The sequence below is a fragment of the Myotis myotis genome, unplaced genomic scaffold (genome assembly GCF_014108235.1).
Source record: "Myotis myotis isolate mMyoMyo1 unplaced genomic scaffold, mMyoMyo1.p scaffold_m19_p_10, whole genome shotgun sequence".
Classification (NCBI taxonomy): Eukaryota; Metazoa; Chordata; class Mammalia; order Chiroptera; family Vespertilionidae; genus Myotis; species Myotis myotis.
Genome location: NW_023416314.1, coordinates 45566232 through 45589114, shown reverse-complemented (window position 1 = coordinate 45589114; position 22883 = coordinate 45566232). Strand labels below are relative to the sequence as shown.

The window sequence follows — 22883 nt, the reverse complement described above, 5'->3', positions numbered from 1 at the left end:
TGGCAGTGACATGAATATTTATAGGAAACAGTGTGCTTTAGCAAGATTATGTGAGGAAGCATTTAAATGCTCACCAATTTTTACCCAGGGGCAAAGTATACAGAAAATGTGGTGCAGGGATTATGGATATGCAAAGTGTGACTTAAGAGGGGAATTTCTATCAGTTTGCTTAATTAATTGGAGCCAAAGACTATTTCTTCTCATTCAAGGCAGAAAGGACCAAGGTATCCAACTGTGACTTCTCTCTGCTCTGCTTCCGCCAGGGGTGGGGCCAGTGAGGGGAGTTGGTAGGAAAGGGTGAGGACCTTCTCTCCTGGACCATTCCCCACCAGGAAGCTTGGGTTCTCCTATGCCCCATCTTTATCCACCCAGGCCCAGCTGGATAGGCCTTAGGTGAGGAATACGGGCCTTGTAGAGGCTTCCTCCAGATAGGTTTTCCTCTGACATTGTCTTCCCCTCTCTCATTCCAGTTTTCTTCCTTCCAACCTGCCTTTGAGCTGCAGCTACTGCCGCCGTTATGGTCTCACACACAATTGCCTTCCAGGCTCCATCACACTTGCCACCTCGGGGGAGAGGAGCCACACAGACTCCATTTCACAGATGAGTACACAGGGGCTCCAGAGCTTGGAACAACTCCAACAACCACACCACGGAGCCGGCCCCAGACCTGTGAGGCCTCCGCTCTGCCTGTCAGGAGGCAGCCTGTGGCCACCGCCAACCACAGGCATATCTGTCCTCTGCTGCCACCTTCGCTGTTCAAAACAGGCAGCCCAACCATTGCCGTTTCCTCTCAGAGATCATTTCCAAACCAGAATCAGCCCTGGGTGTGTATCCGGGGGGAAAGAGCAATGGATCTGCACCCTAGTGGCAAGGGGAACTCTAGTTCGTTGGATCATACATTGAGACTGTGAGGTTCTCAAGGTGGATAGCATCAGACAGAAAAGTATGTTCCAAAGATTTTGGACACCCACAACTGACAGGTGTTTATCATAGACTTCTTATCCCTGATAGGAGCTCTGCCCATCTTCCAAGGGCCAGATCCAACATACTCTCCTGTGTGCATCCTCTTGCCCTCCTACCTTCCTTCTTTAGCCTCTTCATTCTGGGCTTTGGTGTGACAGGCCTTGCCCCCCTCTGCTCAGTTTCCTGGGTCCTTGGGTCTCATTTCCTTGCTAACTACCCCCATTTCCCGCCTATAGGAAGGGTTCAGGACTCTCTACAATGGGACCTACTGTGGTTCCTTATGGGCTCTTCTTTAAAATTGTTCTCAGAGACAGAGGTACATCCTTACAATCTCCTCTGGGATGGAAAAGCCTCATTCATGGGGGAATTCCGTTTTTAGAAATAGCCAGTTACTGGACTAGTCAGAGTTCTTCAGAGAAATAGAACGAATCGTGTGTGTGTGTGTGTGTGTGTGTGTGTGTGTGTAGAGAGAGAGAGAGAGGGAGAGAGAGAGAGAGTGTGTGTGTGTGTGTGTTTAAGGAATTGGGAATAGGCTCATGTGATTATAAAGGCTGGGCAAGTCTAAAATCTTCAGGGTGGGCTGGCAGGCTAGAGACCCAGGAAGAGTCCATGCCACAGTTCAAGTCCGAAGATCTCCTGCTGCAAAATTCTCTCTTCCTCAGGGACATCAGTCTTTTGGTTTATTCAGGTCTTCAACTGGTTGGGTAAGGCCCACTCCCATTATGGAAGACAATGTTCTTTACCCAAATTATGTTTCTTTTAAATATATATTTTATTGATTTTTTACAGAGAGGAAGGGAGAGAGATAGAGAGTTAGAAACATCGATGAGAGAGAATCATCGATCAGCTGCCTCCTGCACATCTCCTACTGGGGATATGCCTGCAACCCAGGTACATGCCCTTGACCGGAATCGAACCTGGGACCTCTCAGTCCGCAGGCCGACGCTCTATCCACTGAGCCAAACCGGTTTCGGCTAAAAAAAATTCTTTATTGTTTAAAGTATTACATATGTCTCCTTCTCCCCCACCCCCCACTGACATCTCCCCGGTCGTTCCCACCACCCACCCCCAGCACATGCCCTCACCCCCCTACTATCTGTGTCCATGGGTTATGCTTATATGCATGCGTAAAAGTCCTTTGGTTGATCTCTCACCCCCGCCCCCGCCCCCCCCCCCCCCCCCCGCCTTCCCAAAGCTGCCTCACCTGCCCTCATCCTGAAGCCAGATAATTCAGTTCCTCCCCATATGTCCCTGCCAAATTATGTTTCTATCTCTCCCTCTCCCTCTCCCTTCCTCTCTGAAATCAATAATAATATATTAACACACACACACACACACACACACACACACACACACACACACGGAGGGAAGGGAACCAGGTGAGCGTCCTGAGAGAGAAATAAGCAGAGCTCCTGCTGGTCCAGGAGGAGAGCATGATTTGAGGCAAGAGGATACATTATGCAGATTCTCAAAGGGGACCCCAATGAGCTGGGACTTCATATGGCAGCCAGGAAGTGGTCACTGAAGGCTTCAAGCAGAGTAGGGTCCAGAGCCTGGACTCCGGAATCTTAGCTCGTCTGTTCCTGTACCTTCCTACCTTCCAGTGACTCCTCATTCATTCGCGATTTTAACACCTGGTCACTATCTTCTTTTCTGTCATGTTTCTGTCCTCATACTTGGGAACTTCAACATAATGGTGTAACATAGGTTTCCACTGAGGCCTCTTACCATTTTTCATGAGCACTCTTGCTAATATTATCTCCTCCCAAACTTCATTACTATTGATGGGCAAAGGACTCCCATGTTTGTTTCCAGCCCAAACACCTCTTCTGAGCTTCAGACCCATATATCCAACTGGCTAGCCCCAGTTGCATATTTCATGGAAACTCAAACTCAACTAGTCAAAATCTGAACTCATCATCTTCCTCACAACCTTGATTCTTCTGTTCTCAAAATCTTACAATATGGAATTAGTGTTTAACCAGTCAGTCACCCATGCCAGAATCTTGGGGGGTCATCCTAGATTCCTCTTAGAACTCATATCCCATCAGTCACTACTTCCCTAAGCTGCACATGTTGTCTGTGAGTCCAGAGCTTCTCTGGTTCCAGAAAGTATAAAACTGGTCATTAAGAGGGCAAGTTTTAAAGTCAGTACAGCTGAGTTTAAATAATCGCTTCCAATTTATACCGCATAATTGTTTGTCAAGTTACTTAATTTTCTGTTCTCTGGTTCTCTCATCTGTAAAATAGATATTGCTTACTCCACAACCTTGTTAGAAGAATCAATTGTTTTGATATGTAAAACAGTTGGATCATAGTAAGTACTCAATAACATTTAATGATGTTGGCAATATCAATGATGATGATGCCTGAACAACACCAGTAGGGGCAACCACCTGGCTGCAATAATTGAGGAATAAGATTTGGAGACTATTGATTGATTCTTAACCAGACTTTCAATCAATCCTTCTTTATTCAGCCCCAGTCCACATCTCAGCCTTTAAAGAAACTCGGTGCCTCCAATTCCTAGGACTTTTTAGGTCCTGAGGGGCACATTAGTTTGCTTCTTAGAGGCTTTCTCTCTGAAGGACTTCACTTTAATGTACAGCTTCCAAAATATTCCCTACATTTTCTTGTTGAGGGGCCTATCTGCCCCATTACGGAACGGGTCCTCCTCCTCAGCCCCTGTGGTGCCATTTCAGGGTTTGAGATGCAGTAAGAACTAAAAGAATGTTTATTAAATAGATCAATACAGACAGTCAGAAAGAACTGTGGGGATACAGAGGAAGGAGAGGCTGACTAGAAACGTTCCGTGAGGGTAGTATTTTTCAGCTGTTCTTTGGAGTTTTTAAGGGGTGCAGAGGGAACCGGGCAAGCAAAGTAAGGAACGTGCCGGGATACAGCAAATGATCTAGTTTGAAGGAACTCTGGTAAGACAAGATCTGCGGGCCTTGAGGTCTTGGGAAGGAGTTTGACAGTTGTTCTGAGGAGAAAGAGGAGTTGCTGAGACATTTTAATCTGCGGAGAGAGATCACTGGACCTGCATTTTAGCATTCCCCTGCTTTGGCCTCAGATGGAGAATGGATGCGAGGGGCATGGGGTGGGGGGCTGGAAGATTGTCAGTTTGTTGAAGTAACGAGGAACTGGCAGGTGTGGTCTGGGTGGGTAGTGAGCAATGGTGGTCAGCGGGGATGGAGAGGAGGGCGCGCAGTGTGGGTTATGTCGGCAACAGGACGCACAGGGCAGGATGCACAGGTGCAGGCCGAGAGGTAGGGGCAGGAGGAGTTCCTCATTTGCTGGGAGTGCGCGGTACCGTTTACAGTGAAACCTCGCGGGAGGAGCAGGTCAGCCCGGCACCGCGGAGTGGGAGGTGCGGGCGCCGAGCGCACTTGTCCCTCGCGCGTCGCCGTCGGCGCAGCCCGCGGTTCGGTCCGAGGAGGCCGCCGGCGCTGCGATTCCGCTTCCGGTTCGCGTCGGCACCTGCGGCGAGGGCGAGCGGCCATGGCGTACTCCACGGTGCAGAGGGTGGCCCTGGCCTCGGGGGTCGTCCTGGCCATGTCGCTGCTGCTGCCCAAGGCCTTCCTGTCCCGCGGAAAGCGAGAGGAGCCGGCGCCGGCGCCCGGAGGTGAGCGCGGGCCAGCTCCCCAGGAGCGCCCGGCATCCCCGCTCCCTGTAGGGATGGGGTGAGGCCCGAGTCTCCGGTCCCCACCTGCAAAGCCGCCAAGCCGGCTGGAGAAGGCAACGCTGGCGGCGTTTGGGAGGTGCCAAGCCCCACAGTTCCCTTGGCTGCAGTGGGCAGGGCCCGACTCCCCTGCACCCTGTGCCTCCTGACGCTCCCGGGCCCGGACGGCGCGCTCATGCCCGGCTCTGCGCTCCCAGTGGCCGGCACCCCGCTACTCGCAGCCCCTTCCCCTCCCTGGCTTAGCTCATCTCAGGCAGGTGCTTTGGGTCAGGAGGGCTCCCACTTGGGATCCCTCTGTAGGTTTCCATGTGCTTTCTATTGTGCTTTTGTGTGTAATAAAGTCCGTTGGAATTGGTGTTGCTAACCTTAATTCCTTGTGTGGTTTTAATTTGATGTTGGGGTGTGTGTGTGTGTGCGCGCGCGCGCGCGCCTTGTAAAATATACAGGCATACCTTGTAAATACTGCGGGTCCGCTTCCGGACCCCTAATAAAGCGAGGATCGCAGTACAGCCAGTCGTGATCTTTTTGCTGGTGGAGGGTCTTGCTTTCAGTTTGTTTAAAAAAAAAAGAAAAGAAAAGGCAACACCTGGAAGGGTCCATAAAGCAAGGTATGCTTGTGACTTGATTTTAATCCAAGTGTTAGTTTCTGAAGTGCACAAATCATTAAGGTCCCTTTTCTTAAGTAATTTGTTGATTCCCTTGTTATTGACATGATGTCAATGACCTCATGTTTAAAAATCCATCTTGTTGGTTGCATTCCGGGGCTTTTACATGATGAATGCCTAAAGGTGAATGCCTAAGGCTGGGAGACGGAAGGGGAACATGTGATGCGGTGCTACTGTAACTGTCTCCTGTACACTGTCTCTGCAACATCCTTAAGGCATGGTGTTTGGTCTCCAAACACTTCCACTAATGCTCAGCCTGTTGGTTATTGGACAGCTCCCTTTAAACTGAAATCCATTTCCCTCTCATTGGTGCACACTGGCTGTAGTCCCACCCTCTTGTACATCATCAGAGATTATAAATACTACAAATACAGAGAACTAGGCTCTAGGGGTGGAGGACATATCAAACCCAGAATTCTGTTGATAGAATTTGCTTGATAATCTTTGTACCTGCAAAACAATTTGCCTGAAAGAGACTCCTAAAAAATATTTTACATATTTGTTCTTACTTTTTTCTTTATTACAGAATCCTGAAGGGTTTACTCACTTGTCTAATGACACTGTCTGCCATGAAGGAAAGCAAATTCATGATAATCTTGAGCAATAAAGATTTTTCTTCAACAGCATTTTATGGAGTTGAATTCCCATTATGCTGAGTTATCTTTAATAAGTTGTATTGAATGTGAGTGGGAGACACTCCTCTGAATGTTGTAGAGTGTAGAGTAGAGATTAGACCTGGCTCTTTCCCTTGAGAACTCAAGTGCTGGTATTCAGTGTTCTCCTGTTAGAATCTTTGCACTAACTAGGAATCGAGCCTGCAGCCTGGGCATGTACTCTTACCAGGTATCGAACGGTGACCTCCTCATTCATGAGTCGACACTTAATCACAGAGCCATACTGGCCAGGCTTTTATATTCTTTATTGCAGGGGTGACTATATGATATGACATTTTCTTGTTTACTCATTTTTTTTTGTTTCTACTTTCTAGATTGTAAGATCCTTGAGAGCAGGGACCTTGTCTTGTTTACCACTATTTCTTTAGCACCTGACTAAAATAACATTAATAGATATTTTTAAACGAATAATTTAAGATTATGAAGCTATCTAATTGTGAACTCACTTTTTGCATTAGTTACTGAAGTAGTATAATCTAGGCAAAAACTAATCTTAAATGATATATTCTGGTAACTAGAATTTGCTAAAACCCTTGCCCTTGTACACTGACATTTTAAAAACAGCGACTCCTGATCATTTTTGGGTTACATATCCCTTTGAGAATTGGATGAAAGTTATGGATTTTCTCCCTAGAAAAATGCATGTACTTTTTATGTATACATTCAGAATTTGTGTATCAATTCAGAGAATTCACAGAACCTAGGAATCCTGCTTTAAAGAAAGGGACAGTCTCGTTTATTTGAAAATTCTTGAAATTTGTGTCATTGTAGCTTCCATTTCTACCCATTGGAATATGTGAAAAAAAGCACAGTCCCTTTTCCACATGACAACTATTAAGATAGTCTTTTAGCAAATATTTGTGATGTACCCTTTCACATAGAATGCATACAGTGTACAGTTACTAGTTACTGTAAATTGCCAGGGTCTTTCTCAACATCTAGAAGGATTCAGGAATCTGGAGAAGGGGCTGCGCATAAATTAATAAAGAGACTAGACATGAAATATAAATTTGGAAGGCATTTTGGGGAGCCAGAGGAGACCTGGCTTCAGTAACCAAGTTCTCCAAATCTCTGGACCCCTAGCTTTTTATTAACACAAATTGCCCTAAAGCAAAGCAGATATACATATCAAAGGTAAGATTTGATATACAGCAGGCAGGTCCGGGGAACTGCCCTCGGCTGTCAGGCAGCAGGCAGTAATATATGCAAATATTTAGATTTGAGGAAATGCTTTCAGCTATTCCAGCAGGCAATAATATGTATCTTTAGCCCTGCTGAAGCCTCAAGGTTCAACAACTTTTTTAAAAAAAAAAAATTATATATATATCTTTATTGATTTCAGAGAGGAAGGGAGAGGGAAAGAGAGATAGAAACATTAATGATGAGAGAGAATCATTGATCGGCTGCCTCCTGCACGTCCCCTACTGGGGATCAAGCCCACAACCCAGGCATGTGCCCCTGACCAGAATCGAACCTGGGACCCTTCAGTCCGCAAGCTGATGCTCTATCCACTGAGCCAAACCAGCTAGGGCTTCACCAACTTTTTGATAAAACGTCTTGCATTTATGACATGCTGGAATTAGCCTCCAGCAGTGAATTCCAGGAAAAAATAAGCCAGATCTCTGCCTGAGGAACCCACAGCTTAGTAGAGGAAAACAGACAACAACTAAGTGCAAAAAGTATCAGTTACAGGTCTCAAGTCCTTGCAGGAAACAGGGAGATATATGGTTAGATTGGTCAGGTGCTTTGGGGGGAGGGGGACAAGAAAGCTGTCAGAGTAGAGTATGGTATGTGTGTTTTTCTAACAGCTTTAAACATTTCTTAACTTTACTGGGGTGACATTGGTTATTTTTTCATTTATTTTAATTAAATTCATTGGGGTGACACCTAACAGCTTTTTTTGAGATATAATTCACATACCATACAATTCACCCATTTAAGTTTATTTTTTTCTTTTGTTGCATCTTCTTTTGGTTCATATTTAAATAATCATTGCCAAATCCAAGATCATGAAGATTTATGCCTATGTTTTCAAGTTTTATAGTATTTGCACTTACATTTAGTACTTAATCCATTTTGAGTTAATTTTTGTATACAGTGTTAAGTAGAAGTCCAGTTTCATGTGGATATGCAGTTAGTTGTCCCAGCACCATTTGTTGAAAAACTATTCTTTTTACATTGAATTGCTTTGACACCCTTGTCAAAATTCAGTTGAATATAAATGAGAGAGTTTATTCCTGGAATCTCAGTTCTGTTCCATTGATATACATATATTGATATATACAGAGTGTGGCAAAGTAGGTTTACAGTTTTTTGTATAGAAGATATACAATAATTAATAAATAATCCTGTATAATAAAAGGGTAATATGCAAATTGACCCGCCTGGTGGAATGACCAGAATGACCGCTGGACCAGTCACTATGGGGCTCAGTTACCACCTCTTGGGCCCTTTCCTTGGTCAGCAGGCTCTGATTGCCTGATGGTGAACGGGGTACTGGGGTTGGGTGGCGGGGGACACTGGTGGCGCCAGGCCAAGGCCCCAGCCCAGCGGGCTGCCCCACACACAGAGGGCGACCCGCAGTGGGGGCAGGGCCGGCAAGTGGGTGGGAACAGCCAACTTCTTGGTCCCTTCCCCCGCCGTCAGGCACCAATCACGCGATGGCAAACGGGGAACTGGGATGGGGGGTGGGGGGGGGGCGGGGCGGCTATGGGCAGGCGGGGAAGATGGCACTGATCGCAGGCCAGGCCTAAGGACCATACCTGCACATGAATTTTGTGCACTGGACCTCTAGTACAAGAATAAACTCTGTTTCACATACTTAAAACTGTACACCTACTTTTTGCCTCACTCTGTAAGTGTATATGTGTGTGTATGTGTGTGTGTGTATGTATATATTTGCCAGTACCGCAGTCTTAATTACTGTAACTTTGTAGTAAGTTTTGAGATTGTGAATTCAACTTTGTTCTCTTTCAAGATTGATTTCTGAGTCCTATGACCCATCATTTCCATATAAAATTTAGAATCAGCTTGTCAATTTTTACAAAAAAAAAGAGAAGAAAAAGAAAAATCCAACTGGGATTTTAATAGATTGTGTTGAATCTATAGATCAATTTGGAGAGTACTGCCCTCTTAATAATATCAAGGCTTTCCATCTGTGAGCAAAAATTTCTTTTTTTAAAAAAAAATATATTTTATTGATTTTTTACAGAGAGGAAGGGAGAGGGATAGAGAGCTAGAAACATCAATGAGAGAGAAACATCGATCAGCTGCCTCCTGCACACTCCCCACTAGGGATGTGCCCGCAACCAAGGTACATGCCCCCGACCGGAATCGAACCTGGGACCCTTGAGTCTGCAGGCCGACGCTCTATCCACTAAGCCAAACCGGTTAGGGCAAAAATTTCTTTTTATTGAAGTCTTTAATTGCTTTCAAAGAAGTTTGTAATTTTCAGTGTTTAAATCTTATTTTGTTAAATATATTTCTAAGTATTCCTTTTTATGTTATTATAAATTGAATTAATTTTATTTTAGATTGTTTGCTAGTGTATAGAAATACAATTCATTTTTGTGTATTAATACTGTGTCCTGCAACCTTGCTGAATTATTGGCTCTAAAACACAATCGTGTCATCTGCAAATAGAGATAGTTTTACTTTTCTTTCCAATCTGCACGCCTTTTATTTCTTTCTCTTGCTTAACTGCCCAGGCTAGAACCTCTAGTATAATGTTGAATAGAAGTGCTGTGGGTTTTTTGTAGATGCCCTTTATCGGATTGAGAAAGTTCCCTTCTATTTCTAGTTTGTTGAGTGTTTTTATTATGAAGGGATGTTGAATTATATAAATGCTTTTTCTAGGTCAGTTGAGATGATTGTGGGGTTTTTGTCCTTCATTCTGTTGATATAATGTATTACATGATTTATTTTTGGATATTAAATCAACTTTGCATTCTTTGTCTAATTGAAGTGGGATCTCTTAAAGTGTTTTTATCATCCCGAGTAAGAAGGGCATTCCAATCAGAGGGAACATGAGAAAAAAAATCCAGAACCGTGAAATAGCTTTAGAATTGTAAGAGATGAGACAGAGAAATTGGAAGGGCCAAACTGAAGATTTTTTTTCTGCCGCACCTTAGGAGTTTATATTTTACTCTAAAGGTAGAGGAGGCCATTGTAAGTTTGCTACTAAGTAGGAGACATCTAGTCTGGTTTTGGAAAAGATGCCCTGGCAGCAGCATAGAGGCTGCATTGCGAGGATTTCTTCAGGGAGAGGATTGTTGCAGGATTCCAGTGGAGACATCATGAGCTTCATTAAGCTGGTCAGTTAGGATACTCATGACAACTGACAGAAAGTTCAGTTGTCCTCTTAAAGCAGAAAGGGAATTTATTGTCTTGTAAATGAGAAGACTGTGTTAGAACTGGCCTCCCGTGTTGTTTGAGATTCACAATCTCATCAGGGCTCCAGCTCTGATTTTTCTGTGTCCTTTTTACTTCTGGGCTCCTTCTCAAGTTGGTTCTATTCTCTGACTGTTCTCTCAGGATAGCAACAATGGTTGCCACCGTTCCAGACATCACCCTGTCTATTCAGGGAAAGAGTGTGTCTTCTCTTTTAAATTCTTCCTTCAGTCCCACCTCACTCTTACTCTCCAGGAGTTCCAACTAACATATCCACCCTTTTTGATGGCTTGAATTAAGTTATTTGCAGTGTTTGGGTGGGAAGAATATGCTGATTAACTACTCTGAAGTTGAGAGTGATTGCCAAAGGGAAATAGGGGTATGAGAGGAAGAGGAGTAAGTAGAACAGGGGAGGCGATCAGCAGTGGGTAGGAGAACAATTTTAAGAGACATTTTTAAATAGGAGTGGAAGGTGAGGGAGAAGGAGGCATCTTGGATTATTCTCAGGTCATTGTTTAGGTCAGTGGTTCTCAACCTTGGCTGCACATTAGAATCATCTGGGAGTCTTTTTAAAATCCTGATTTCTGGGCCTCATCCTCCGGAAATTCTGTTTCTTTGTTATGGGGTGGGGCCACAACATTAGTAACAAAGAAACAGAATTTCCGGAGGATGAGGCCCAGAAATCAGGATTTTAAAAAGATTCCCAGGAGATTCTAATGTGCAGCCAAGTTTGAGGACCACTGGTTTAGGTGAATAAATAGATGGTGATGCCCTTCACCAAAACAGGAATGAAGGAAAGGTAGATTTGAGGGGAAAGATGGTGAGTTCAGGAAATTGAGGACTAGTATCATGTCTCCTTCTTCAGTCTGTTTTCTTACTTTGACATCTCAAGCTCCCTCTTCCACTCCTCATGTGACATATATGATGACATAGTTGCAAGTATCTCAACATAGCTTCTTAGAAAGTAAATAACAGCATGTGTAAACCAATTAGCTCATGGAAGAGCAGCCTATTGCCTCTTTTTAAAATCCTATACGTAATGCATCCTGGGGGATTGCTTTAGACTTTTGGCATTTTTACTTGCTGATCTTACTGTATATTAGAATCCTAAGGTTTTTTAAAAATAGATTTTTGTTTGTTTTGTACTGTTTACTTGATGTTTTGGAACCAAATATATACTTGATAGTCTTCCCTGTTGCATTTTACCTGTTTAAATTTGGTCTATAATTGTGGCCTCTTGAAGTTATTTCAGAGCATTCATTTTTCCATTCAGTGTATTTATTTGCCATCTCTCTCAGCTATATGCCATTCTTGATTTTTAAAAAGATCTTTTGTTTGGGATATTTTCAAACCTAAGCAAAAGTAGAGTGAGTAGTAAAATGAATCCATACTACCCTGCTTCAACAACTATCATTTTGTGTCATGGGCATCTCCACCTACTTTTCCCTCAAACACTTGATTATTTTAAAGCAAATCCCAGACATTGGATTATTTTATCCTTAAATGCTAAAGGATATAGCATACATCTCTAAAAATACAAATTCTTTTTAAAACATAGCCACAGTACCATTATCACACATAAAAATCAATAATTCCATACTGTTATTAAATATCCAGTTGGTGTTCAAATTTCTCTCACTACTTCATGATATTTTTTTCACAATTTCACTCTTAATTATGATCAGCATGTCTTTTTGATCACGCAAATTATTTTCTTAATGTATCAGACATTTGAAACTGCTGTTAGGATTGCACCTTTTGTGAAGAGTTAGTTATTCCACCAGTTGATCATTTGATTATTTTACTCCACATTACTGTCTGCTTTAGACTTTGATCTGCCTGCTTCCTCCCTTCCCTCTTCAGTCCATCCTCAACAAGGCAGCCATATTGATCCTGTCAAAGCCTAAGTCTCTCTCCTCCACAATACCCTGCAGTGGCTTCTGGCTCACTCAGATGAAAAGACGAAATCTGTACATGACCTAAAAGGCCCTACTTAATCCTCTTCGCCATTTCTTTCTATGTTTCCTGCCTTCTCACTTTGCTTTGACCACACTGGCCTCCTCCTTGCTGTTCTTTAACATGCCAGGCATGCTCCCACTTCAGGGAATTTGCATTTGCTGTTTTCTCTTGGCCTGAAATGCTATTTTTTTAAAATATCTATGTGCCTTTCCTCCATCTTTTATTAGGCCTTCACTTGAATGATATCTCCCGAGCCTTCTCTGGTCACTTGAGCTAAAATCTACCCCCAACATGTACTATCTCCTTAGCCTGCTTATTTATTTTCTCCTTAGTATTTATCACTATCTTGTTTATTATCTCTTTTCTTACTTACAAAGGAAGTTCTACGTGGCCAGGGATTTTTGTTTTGTTCGCTGCTGTATCTCCAGTTTTAGACCATGGCTGCACATAGTAGACAATAAATATTTACTAATGAATGAAAGAATGAGTAAATTGAGTGCATTAATGAATGCTGGCTCCTAGGGATTATGGCTTTCTCTATTAGCATTTGTAAGCCATTACCTTTTTACTGTTATTATTATATTCTTTATGGTTACATAAATTATTATGCATGCATGTGTGGACTATTATGAATCCAGTAAATTATATGAATGAGTTTTAAATGGTAGAGGAAAATTATATGCTATACGTAAAAAGTAAAGATGTACGCACTATGTATTTACCAGAAAGAAATAGGTCAACAAATTAACGGTGGTTATTTCTGGATGAAATATGGCTGGTTGTTATCCTTTACACTTTTGTGTACTTTCTCAATTTCCCATAGGTATGCATTTCTTTTCTAATAAGGAAAAAAATACCTTTTTTCCCCTCCTACATCCACTCCATCATAGAATGGAAAAATCCATTTTAGAATCTCACCTACTCACTTCTCTGTAGTTGAAAAGCCCACCCTTCACTTTCTACATTTTTTGCAAACTGGAACAGTAGTTATCTATCTCTATTCTTTCAAGATTTCTCTTTTTATTGATATAATTTCTTAAATTTTTTTTAGTTCAGTGACCTTATTTGTAAGTGTTCTCAATCTTCTTGGTAGAAATTATTTAGTGAATAGACTTGAATTTATTCTCTTCACCCATCTGGGACTTCATTTTATTTTTTTTCCATTAGGATTATTAATTCTCTTCCATTTAACACAAAATTTATTCCCTTTGATAGAGAATATGGAAGCAAAATAAAGGTTAAGAAATTCTGCTCACTCAGCATTACATTTTATTACCAGGCAAGTTGCTGTTTGCTCTAAAAATACCCTTTTGCTAGCTACCCTTTTTGTAGATCCTAATTTATTTTGGACCTTGGCCTCCTCATGTGGTTCTTCCAAGTCTTGCTACTCTTTCTTGCTGATTGCTTTTGTGTCTTTCTGTTCATCTTTCTTCTGTTCTTTTATTTTTTAAATTTTATTACTTTTAATCATATTTTATTTTTCAGTTATGGATGCCATATACAATTTATTAGTTTCGGGTGTATACCCCAGTGATTAGACATTTACATCCTGATAAATCTTGTACCCATCTTACACCATACATAGTCATTAGAATATTATTGACTGTACTCCCTATGCCAGCCATGGGCAAACTACGGCCCGCGGGCCGGATCCAGTCATTTGAAATGAATAAAACTAAAAAAAAAAAAAGACCGTACCCTTTTATGTAATGATGTTTACTTTGAATTTATATTAGTTCACACAAACACTCCATCCATGCTTTTTTTCCGGCCCTCCGGTCCAGTTTAAGAACCCATTGTGGCCCTTGAGTCAAAAAGTTTGCCCACCCCTGCCCTATGCTGTACTTTACATCCCCATGACTAATCTGTAACAACCAATTTCTACTTCTTAATTCCTTCACCTTTTTCACCCAACCCCTCAACCCTCCCTCCCATCTGGCAACTGTCAAAATGTTCTCTGTATCTATGAATCTGTTTCTGTTCTGCTTGTTCATTTATTTTATTTTTGAGGTTTAATTGTTGATTGATATGTGTTTATTGCCATTTTATTGTTCATATTTTTATCTTTCTCCTCCTTGTCTTCCTCCTTCTCCTTCTTCATCTTTTTAAAGAAGACCCTTTAATATCTCATGTAATACTGGTTTGGTGGTGATGAACTCCCTTAGCTTTTTCTTGTCTGGGAAGCTCTTTATATGTCCTTTGATACTAAATGGTAACTTTGCTGAGTAGAGTAATCTTGGTTGTAAGTCCTTGCTTTTGGTCATTTCTTGCCTACAAAGTTTCTCTTGAGAAATCAGCTGACATTTTTATGGTGAGAACTCCCTTGTAGGTAACTAAATGCTTTTCTCTTGCTGCTTTTAAGATTCTCTCTTTGTCTTTAACCTTTAGCATTTTAATAATGTGTCTTGATGTGGGCCTCTTTGGGTTCATCTTGTTTGGGACACTCTGCATTTCCTGGACTTGTATGTCTGTTTCCTTCACCAGGTTAGGGAAGTTTTCAGACATTTTTTCACATAGGTTTTCAATTTCTTGCTCTCTCTCTTCTTCCAGTACCCTCATGATGTGAATGTTAGTATGCTTGAAGTTGTCCCAGAGGCTCCTTACACTATCTTCATTTTTTAAATTATTTTTTCCTTTTTGCTGTTCTGATTGTGTATTTTTGCTTCCTTATATTTCAAATCCCTGATTTGATTCTTGGCTTCATCTACTCTACTGATTTCATGTAAATTATTCTTCATTTTTGACTTTTTTTTTTTTGTTATGGTTTCTGTGTCCTTTTTCATGCTGTTGAAGTTCTCACTAAAATTCCTTGAAGCTCTCACTAAGTTCCTTGAACATTCTTATATCTATTGTTTTGAACTCTGTATCTGGTAGTTTGCTTGCCTCCATTTCACTTAGTTCTTTCTTTCTCTGGAGATTTCTCCTGTTCTTTCACTTGGGACCTGTTTCGTTGTCTCTGCATTTTGGCTGCTTTCCTGTGCTTGTTTCTATGTATCAGGTACAGATGCTACATCTCCCAGACTTGGCAAAGTGGCCTTCTGTAGTAGGTGTCCTGTAGGGCCCAGTGGCACAGCCTCCCAGTCACCTGAACTGGGCACTTCAGGTGTGCCCCTTTGTGGGCTGTGTGCACTGTCCTATTGTGTTGAGCCTTGATTGCTATTGGCATCTCTGGGAGGGATTGACCCTCAGACCAATTGTCTTTGAGGACCAGCTGTGACTATAGTAGAGGAGCTGCTGTTGGGATTGACTCTGTAGAACAGGACTTGCTTCAGTAGGGCTTTGGTGCTCACCTAGCCTGCCTCTTGAGTGTGTAGCTCGTGGAGTTGGTAAGGTTGTTATATGGTCTGAAGCTGTCTACCAGGAGCCTCCCAGGAGGTGCAAGATCAGCCACTGCTTGTCTCCTGCCTGGGGCCACCAAGCACAAGCTACAGAGTGATCTGCAGATGACTGTTACTTGTGCTGGGCTTGGAGGTGCCCAGGAGAGACCAAGCTGCAAACCAAGGCTGGCTGCTGCTAGTGCCGGTCCTGGAGCCACTTAGCAAGAGTTACAGGCTATGTAGGGGTCAGATGCTGCTTGATGAAAGATTTTAGGAAAGTCAGAAGCATGAGGCAAGAGAGGCCATTTGCATGGAAAAGCCACTTGAAATGGCTTGGGTGGTGGGGCAGGATTTCGAGGAATCACCAGAGTGGGGCAAACAGTGTGAGTCTGGTTGATGGAGACTCAGATGTGGTGCCCTCCTGCTGACTCTCTCTATTATTTTAAAAGAACTGCCTGCACATCTCCTTCTTCCTTCTGCTTTTCCTACCTGCTTGACAATTTTTGGAATGCCCAAACAAATGTATTTAAAGAGCTTTCCTTTTAGAGAGGGTCTCATGCCATGGAACTGTGTGTCTGTTTTCAGAACTTCCTAGAACCTATGCCATACATCCTCTACTGTGTTGTCATAAATACTAAGTTGGCCTGCTCTCTTTTTCTTATGATTCTTCTTTCATTTCACCAACCAATTTCTTCTTTGGCCAGAGTAGCGATTCCCCTCCTTTTACCTTATGTATCTGTGGAACATGAAATGTCAGCACACTGGGTCAGGAACTTTTCAGTTGTCCCAGTGTTACCTGATTAAGTCTTTTGAATGGGTGCCAGGGTTGTTGAAGCCCTCCAAGATGACAGTATGCTGCTTCTGTGTTAGAGTCAGCTTCGGGGGGGGGGGGGGGGTCCTATCCACCACCTCCACTTGGAGCTCCCCCAATAATGTCATATCTGGCATCTCTTCTGCTGACCCTGCTTGCCCATGTTTTCCAATGAGTGTTTCACTTTGAATGCTTATAAATAGGATTCCTTACCAGCCCTTTCCCAGTAGCCCTGTTTCTCTAGAATAGTTCAGACTCATTTGCTGTCATGTTCTTCTCAAGTGAGTTGTGCCCACTGAATCTTGGCAAAACACCAAGACCTAAATGTGTAGAGCACTTTGATCAGTCACCCTAACTGCCATTTTCTATTCTCAAATGGTGAAATCAAGAACACTAAAAATAATGAAATAAAATAACTGGTTTTAGTCCTAAGAGTGACTGGGCTGAGTCTTGAGAATGCAGTGTAGGCCAACAGGCACGGTGTAAGACATCCAGGTCAGTTGAACAATGTGTACAGTGTGTAAGACCAGAGCATGCCCTGTAGGGCCCCAAGCATAAAGTAAATACTACACGTTTATTCAAGAAGTTCTTAGTTTGTCCTCCAGCCACCGAGCAACAGGAATACCCCTGTAGTTGACAGGTTGGGTTTAGTACTTGTTGTGGCCAGGGAGAAGGCATTGCCATGGAGAAGCATGTGGTATCTCAGTAAGAGAGTGCTTGAAAAGCATTATTATTGGATTTGGGCTTGTAGCAGGTGATTTAGAGCAGCGGTTGCCAACCTTTTGGACAACCAGTGGTCTGCGGACCACCGGTTGGCGATCGCTGCTCCAAAGGTTTCCTTAAACCGGTGGTCACCAACCTTTCAGACCTCGCAGACAACCAGTAGTCCGGTCCACAGACCACTGGTTGGCAACTGCTGATTTAGAGGAAGGTTTAAGGATGTGGGGCTTTGCAATGCTGTCAGGAAGTGGGGAAAGTTTATCTAAAGCAGTGGTTCTCAACCTTCCTAATGCCGCGACCCTTTACTACAGTTCTTCATGTTGTGGTGACCCCCAACCATAAAACTATTTTCGTTGCTACTTCATAACTGTAATTTTGTTACTGTTATGAATCGTAATGTAAATATCTGATATGCCGGATGTATTTAGGCGACCCCTGTGAAAGGGGTCTCGACCCACCAGTTGAGAACCGCTGAAAAGGGAGGGCAGACTAGAGAAAGACTGCAGCTATAATTGGTAAAGAAGCAGCAGTCACTCATTATCCAGGAGTAGGGGCTGTTTGATATTTGGCTGGGACAGTGTTCATGTTTTGTCTATTCAAGCAGGTTACTGAGTAGTCTTTTTTTTTTTTTTGTCTTGATCTATTGTGGACACATAATGGCCTGTCTGATGTTGGTGCCCTGAAATTGTTTAACAGGAAAACACCAAGACCTAAATGTGAGTGCCAGATCAGCTTATAGCAACACCAGGGCCAAGCTGATAGTACCAGGGCAGCTTCTGAATGCCACAGGCTGCTTTTCTTTCTCTCAGATATGATTTGTAAGTTCAGTCAGCACTAAATAAAATTGGGTAGAAATGATGCTTAGTGGAAGACCTTACCTATTTCTGTTTCCCAATCCGTTCACATAGAGGGTATAGGGCACATAAATATAACTCTGGAATAAAGCCAGGTGTGATTGGGGCAATAAAAGAGGTTTGAGAAGTGTGTTCTAAGTACATGGTGAGAAGACGCTTTGGGGGAGGGAAATGTCCTGGGCCTTGAAAAATAGGCTGGATTTAGATTATGTGGAGTTGGAGAGAAAAGCAAAACCAGTGGAAATCAAGGGCTTAGAGGCAAGATCACAGGGTTTACTCAAAGCATGGCGAGGAGCCTTGTTAGGCTGAGTCAGGAGTATATAATGGGAAAGAAGTGTGAAGAGGGACTTTTGGACTAGATTATGGAATTCAGGGTTTTTTTTTTGGAATTCTGTTTGTAGGTAGGGAACAGTCGGAACTTGTTAACACCTATTGTGTGTGCTGGGTGCTTGGAATATGTTAAATCTATAATCCTGTAACAATGCTGAGAAGTAGCTATTATTATTTGTATTTTACAGATAATGAAAATGAGCTCTATAAGGTTCAGGATCTTAACTAATAACTCTGACTGAAAAGATGGTACTCATTTTACTTCACTTTGTTGCCTCCTGTTTAACATGCCCAGTTGTCGTCAGTGGGGACCATTGAAAGCTTTGATCAGAAATAGGCAAGATCAGTTAGAATTATGCTTCAGGAAGATTACTCTGGTAACAAAACAGTAATAGTTAACATGTATAGAGTACATGGACCTTACCCTATACAACTTAGGTACATATATATCTTTTTTTGGTAATATCTAGGATGAATGGAGGGAAGAAGCTGATGAAAGATGAAGAAAGATCTGGTTAAGTTAGCAGAAAACATCAAAGCAGTGGTAAGCAAAGTAGAGTTAAGAGGGGAATGTAAGAAGAGGCCCTTAGAGACGAGTAATGAGGAAACAGCTGTTGTCTCAGGCTCCACTTAAGTTATACTGAATTAAATATGGCCTCTAGAAAGTTCTCAGTATTTAGAAAGAAGCTCACATAACTTACGGAACTAGCCCATTAAGATCTTTCTTGAACTGTGTAATCAGAAATAAAAACACATTCAGTTCTTTATTGATTTATTTGCCCTGAGAATGAAATGCTGCAGATGATTTAATGTTGCTTTCAGAAAGCTCTTTTGTTAACAGGTTAGAGTTTTTGTTTTTGTTTTGAGCAGCAGGGATGGTTATTAACAATGGAAAGTAGAGCTTCGCTCTGTAAAATCCATTAAGTTTTTAGTCAAGCTTAAATGACATGCTAAGTGAAGTATTAATAATTAAGTAAACCTATATATGGAGAAAGCTTTCAATAAACAATTAGGATTTAGTCAGGTCCCATTTTAGGGCATGCTTAAGTACATTTAGCGATAGTGAAAACAGCTGTTTTCTATTTTGGAGATTCTGCATTATTAATGTTCTATTATCTTTAATGTTCTGATCTCTTTAGTTTTCTAAAGCATATTTTAAAAAAAAAACCCACAAATCTTGTAATGTAGCTATAAAGTAGAATGTTTGGAATAGTGAAAAATAGAATATAAGCTAAATGTTAATCAGCTGAAGGAGGGATAAATTGTGACATGGAAATGGAAGGAGCGATGCTTTGAGTGAATGAACTAGAGTTACATATGTCAACATGGGGCATTTCTAGACCAAAATATTGATCCCCATCCAGAAAAAAGAGAAGTTGCAGAAGTATGAATATAGTATCTACACTAATAAAAAGGAAATATGCAAATTGGCTGTACCTTCGTGACGCCCACCAGCCAATCAAGAGTGAGCATGCAAATTACCCCAACAAAGATGGTGGGTTAATTTGCATACACAGGCGCTGAGCGGCCTGGGATGGGGTGGGATGCTTGTGTGGTTGCCATGGCGATGAGCAGGCATTTGGCACCACCCCAGCCACTCTGGGCAGCGTGGGAAGGCAGAAAGGCAGCTCTGGGCGGGAACAAAGGCAGAAAGGTGCCTCTGGGCTGGAGTGAAGGCAATGCCTGCAGCCCGGGGAAGGAAGGCTCATTCTCACATGAATCTTCATGCATCGGGCCTCTAGTGATACCATAATACAAAGGTTTTTAAATTGTGGTAAAATATACATAACATAAAAATTTTTACCATTGAGTGCACAGTTCAGTGGCATTAGGTACATTCACATTGTTATACATCCATCACTACTATCCATTCATAATATAAAGGTTTAAAATCGTCAAGATAATGTTGTATATTGTTATGGATGCAAGCTTACATAGTAAAGTCTAAAAGTACACCTAAGCCCTGACTGGGTAGCTCATTTGGTTGGAGCATCATCCTGATACACCAAGTTTGTGAGTTTAATCCTGGGTCAGGGCACATGTTAAGGCTCAAATAGTGAATGCATGAATAAGTAGAACAATAAATTGATATCTCTCTTTCTCAAAATAAATAGAAATTTAAAAAATAAAATAAAAGCACACCTAATAATCACCAAATTCAGAGTTGTGGCTATCTTAGAGAGAGTACATGGGAGTTCCAGTTACATGTACATGGTAAGTAGATATATAAGTGCTCATATATTATTTATACTTTTTTGTACACTTGGAGTATTTCATTAAAATTGTTTTAATCAACTAGAAAGTTTTAAATGTTTTATAGTCATGGACTTTTTAAACATTCTGGGCTCTTAAGTTCCGAGAAACATGGTGGCACCAAGACTGAAGAGTTGAGGTTGCTCCCTGTTGAGGAGAGTTAACTTTACAAAAAGAAAAATCTCTTCCAAATTGAACATTCTGACTTGAGCCTGCCATTTCAGGTATACCCTTGGTCACAGGTGGTAGAGGTTATATATAGGTCTCAAGCTTAAAGATCTGAAAGAATGACTCCACAAAGAAAAGAAATACAGGAGAAGAACAGGTTTTGGAAGGTGACGATGAGTTTCATTTGAGATGATAGACATATAAACATTGTTTTCTATTTTTTTTCAGCTCCTCTTTGAATCCACTCTTCATTTTCTTTCTTAATCATGTTGTTCTGTTTCTTGACACATCGTGATTCAGTCAGTGTTGCTTTTTGAAATCCTGTAATGTACTTCCTTCCTTACACCCTTTCCTCATTCATTAACTCAAGACAGTTCTAACAGTCTGAGCTGTATAGAGGTGGCATGAGTGTCCTGGGGGAAGTACTGAGTTTCCTGTTGGATGGGATTCAGCAAATTCAAGACCACCACTTAAGGGAAGTAAGGATGTGGAACACAGGTGGTTAGACTAGATGACTTTAAAAAATAGCTTTGTTGAAATATAATTCACATACCATGCAATTTACCTATTAAAGTGTACAGTTCATGATTTTTAATAAAGTCACAGAGTTGTGCAACCATCTCCACAATCAATTTCAGAACATTTTATCATTCTCCCCCCACCCCAGCCCTAAGAAGCCACTAATCTAGTTCCTGTCTCTATAGGTTTGCCTATTCTGGACTCTTCATATTAATGGAATCATATAATACGTGGTCTTGCGTGACTGGTTTTTTGTTTTTTTTCATGTAGCATAATGTTTTCAAAGTTCACCCATATTGTAGCATTATCATACTTCCTTTCTTTTTATGGCCAAATAATTTTTAGTGTATGGATATACATATTTTGTTTATCCATTTGTCATTTGATGGACATCTGGTTATTTTAAGTAATGCTACTATGAACATTTGTATACAAGTTTTTGTGTGAGCATATTCTGGCAACCATCAATTTGTTTTCTGCATCTGTGAGTCTGTATGTATTTTTTTTATTCATTTCTTTTGTCCTTTAGATTCCACAGATAAGTGAAATCATATGGTATTTGTCTTTGACTTATTTCACTTAGCATAATACCCTCTAGGTCCATCCATGCTGTTGCAAATTGTAAGATTTCATTTTTTAAGATTTTTAAATTGATTTTTAGAGAGAGAAGAAGGGAGAGGAAGAGAAAGAGAGAAACATCCATCATCTGCCTCCTGCACATCCCCTACCCGAGATCAAGCTGGAAACCTGGGCTCGTGCCCTGACGAGGAATCAAACTGTCAACCTTTTGATGCACAGGATGATGCCCAACCAACTGAGCCATACCAATCAGAGCAGGTTCATTCTTTTTGATGGTCAAGTCATATCCCATTGTATATATGTATCACATCTTCCTTATCCAATTATCTATTAATGGGCACTTGAGTTACTTTCATACCTTGGCTATTGTAAATAATGCCACAATGAACCTAGGGTGCTTATATATTTTTAGATTAGTGTTTTGGGTTTCTTTGTATATGCTAGTATATACCCAGAAGTGGAATTGCTGGGTCATAAAGCAATACCATTTTTTATTTTTTGAGGAACCTCCCATACTGTTTTCCATAGTGGCTGCACCAATCTGCATTCCCATCAACAGGGCACAAGGGTTCCCTTTTATCCACATCCTTGCCAAAACTTGTTTGTTGATTTATTGATAATAGCCATTCTGAAAGTTGTGTAGGTGATATCTCTGATATTGTGGTTTTCATTTGCATTTCTCTAATGATTTAGTGATGTTGAGCATTAATATGTCTCTTGGATATCTGTATGCCTTCCTTGGAAAAGTATTCCAATCCTCTGCCCATTTTTTAATTGGGTTGTTAGGTTTTTTTGGTGTTGAGTTGTATGAGTTCTTTATAAATTTTGGATATTAACCCCTTATGAGATGTTTCATTGGTAAATACCTTCTCCCATGCAGTAGGTTGTCTTTTCAGTTAGCTATTTCCTTTGCTATGCAAAAACTTTTTAGTTTGATATAGTCCCGTTTATTTTTTCTTTTGTTTCCCTTGCCCAAGGACATATTTCTCAATACTTTTAT

General features: G+C 41.5%; 1 protein-coding gene across 4 annotated transcripts in view; it reads left to right on the top strand.

Annotated features, from left to right (window-relative positions):
• Positions 1 to 4243: 4243 nt before the first annotated feature.
• The window catches only part of RIC3 (RIC3 acetylcholine receptor chaperone), a 35367-nt gene continuing 16727 nt past the window's right edge, over positions 4244 to 22883 (top strand). For 2 of the 4 annotated variants that reach the window (XR_004970404.1, XM_036325281.1), the window contains exon 1: positions 4245 to 4588. Coding sequence is in view for 2 of the 4 variants with exons in the window: in XM_036325281.1 (XP_036181174.1) it covers positions 4465 to 4588 (124 nt within the window). In the remaining 2 variants the exon portion in view is untranslated. Of the gene's footprint in view, positions 4589 to 20523; positions 20579 to 22883 lie in introns of those variants that run through there. The other 2 variants (XM_036325280.1, XM_036325282.1) reach the window with 2 other exon arrangements.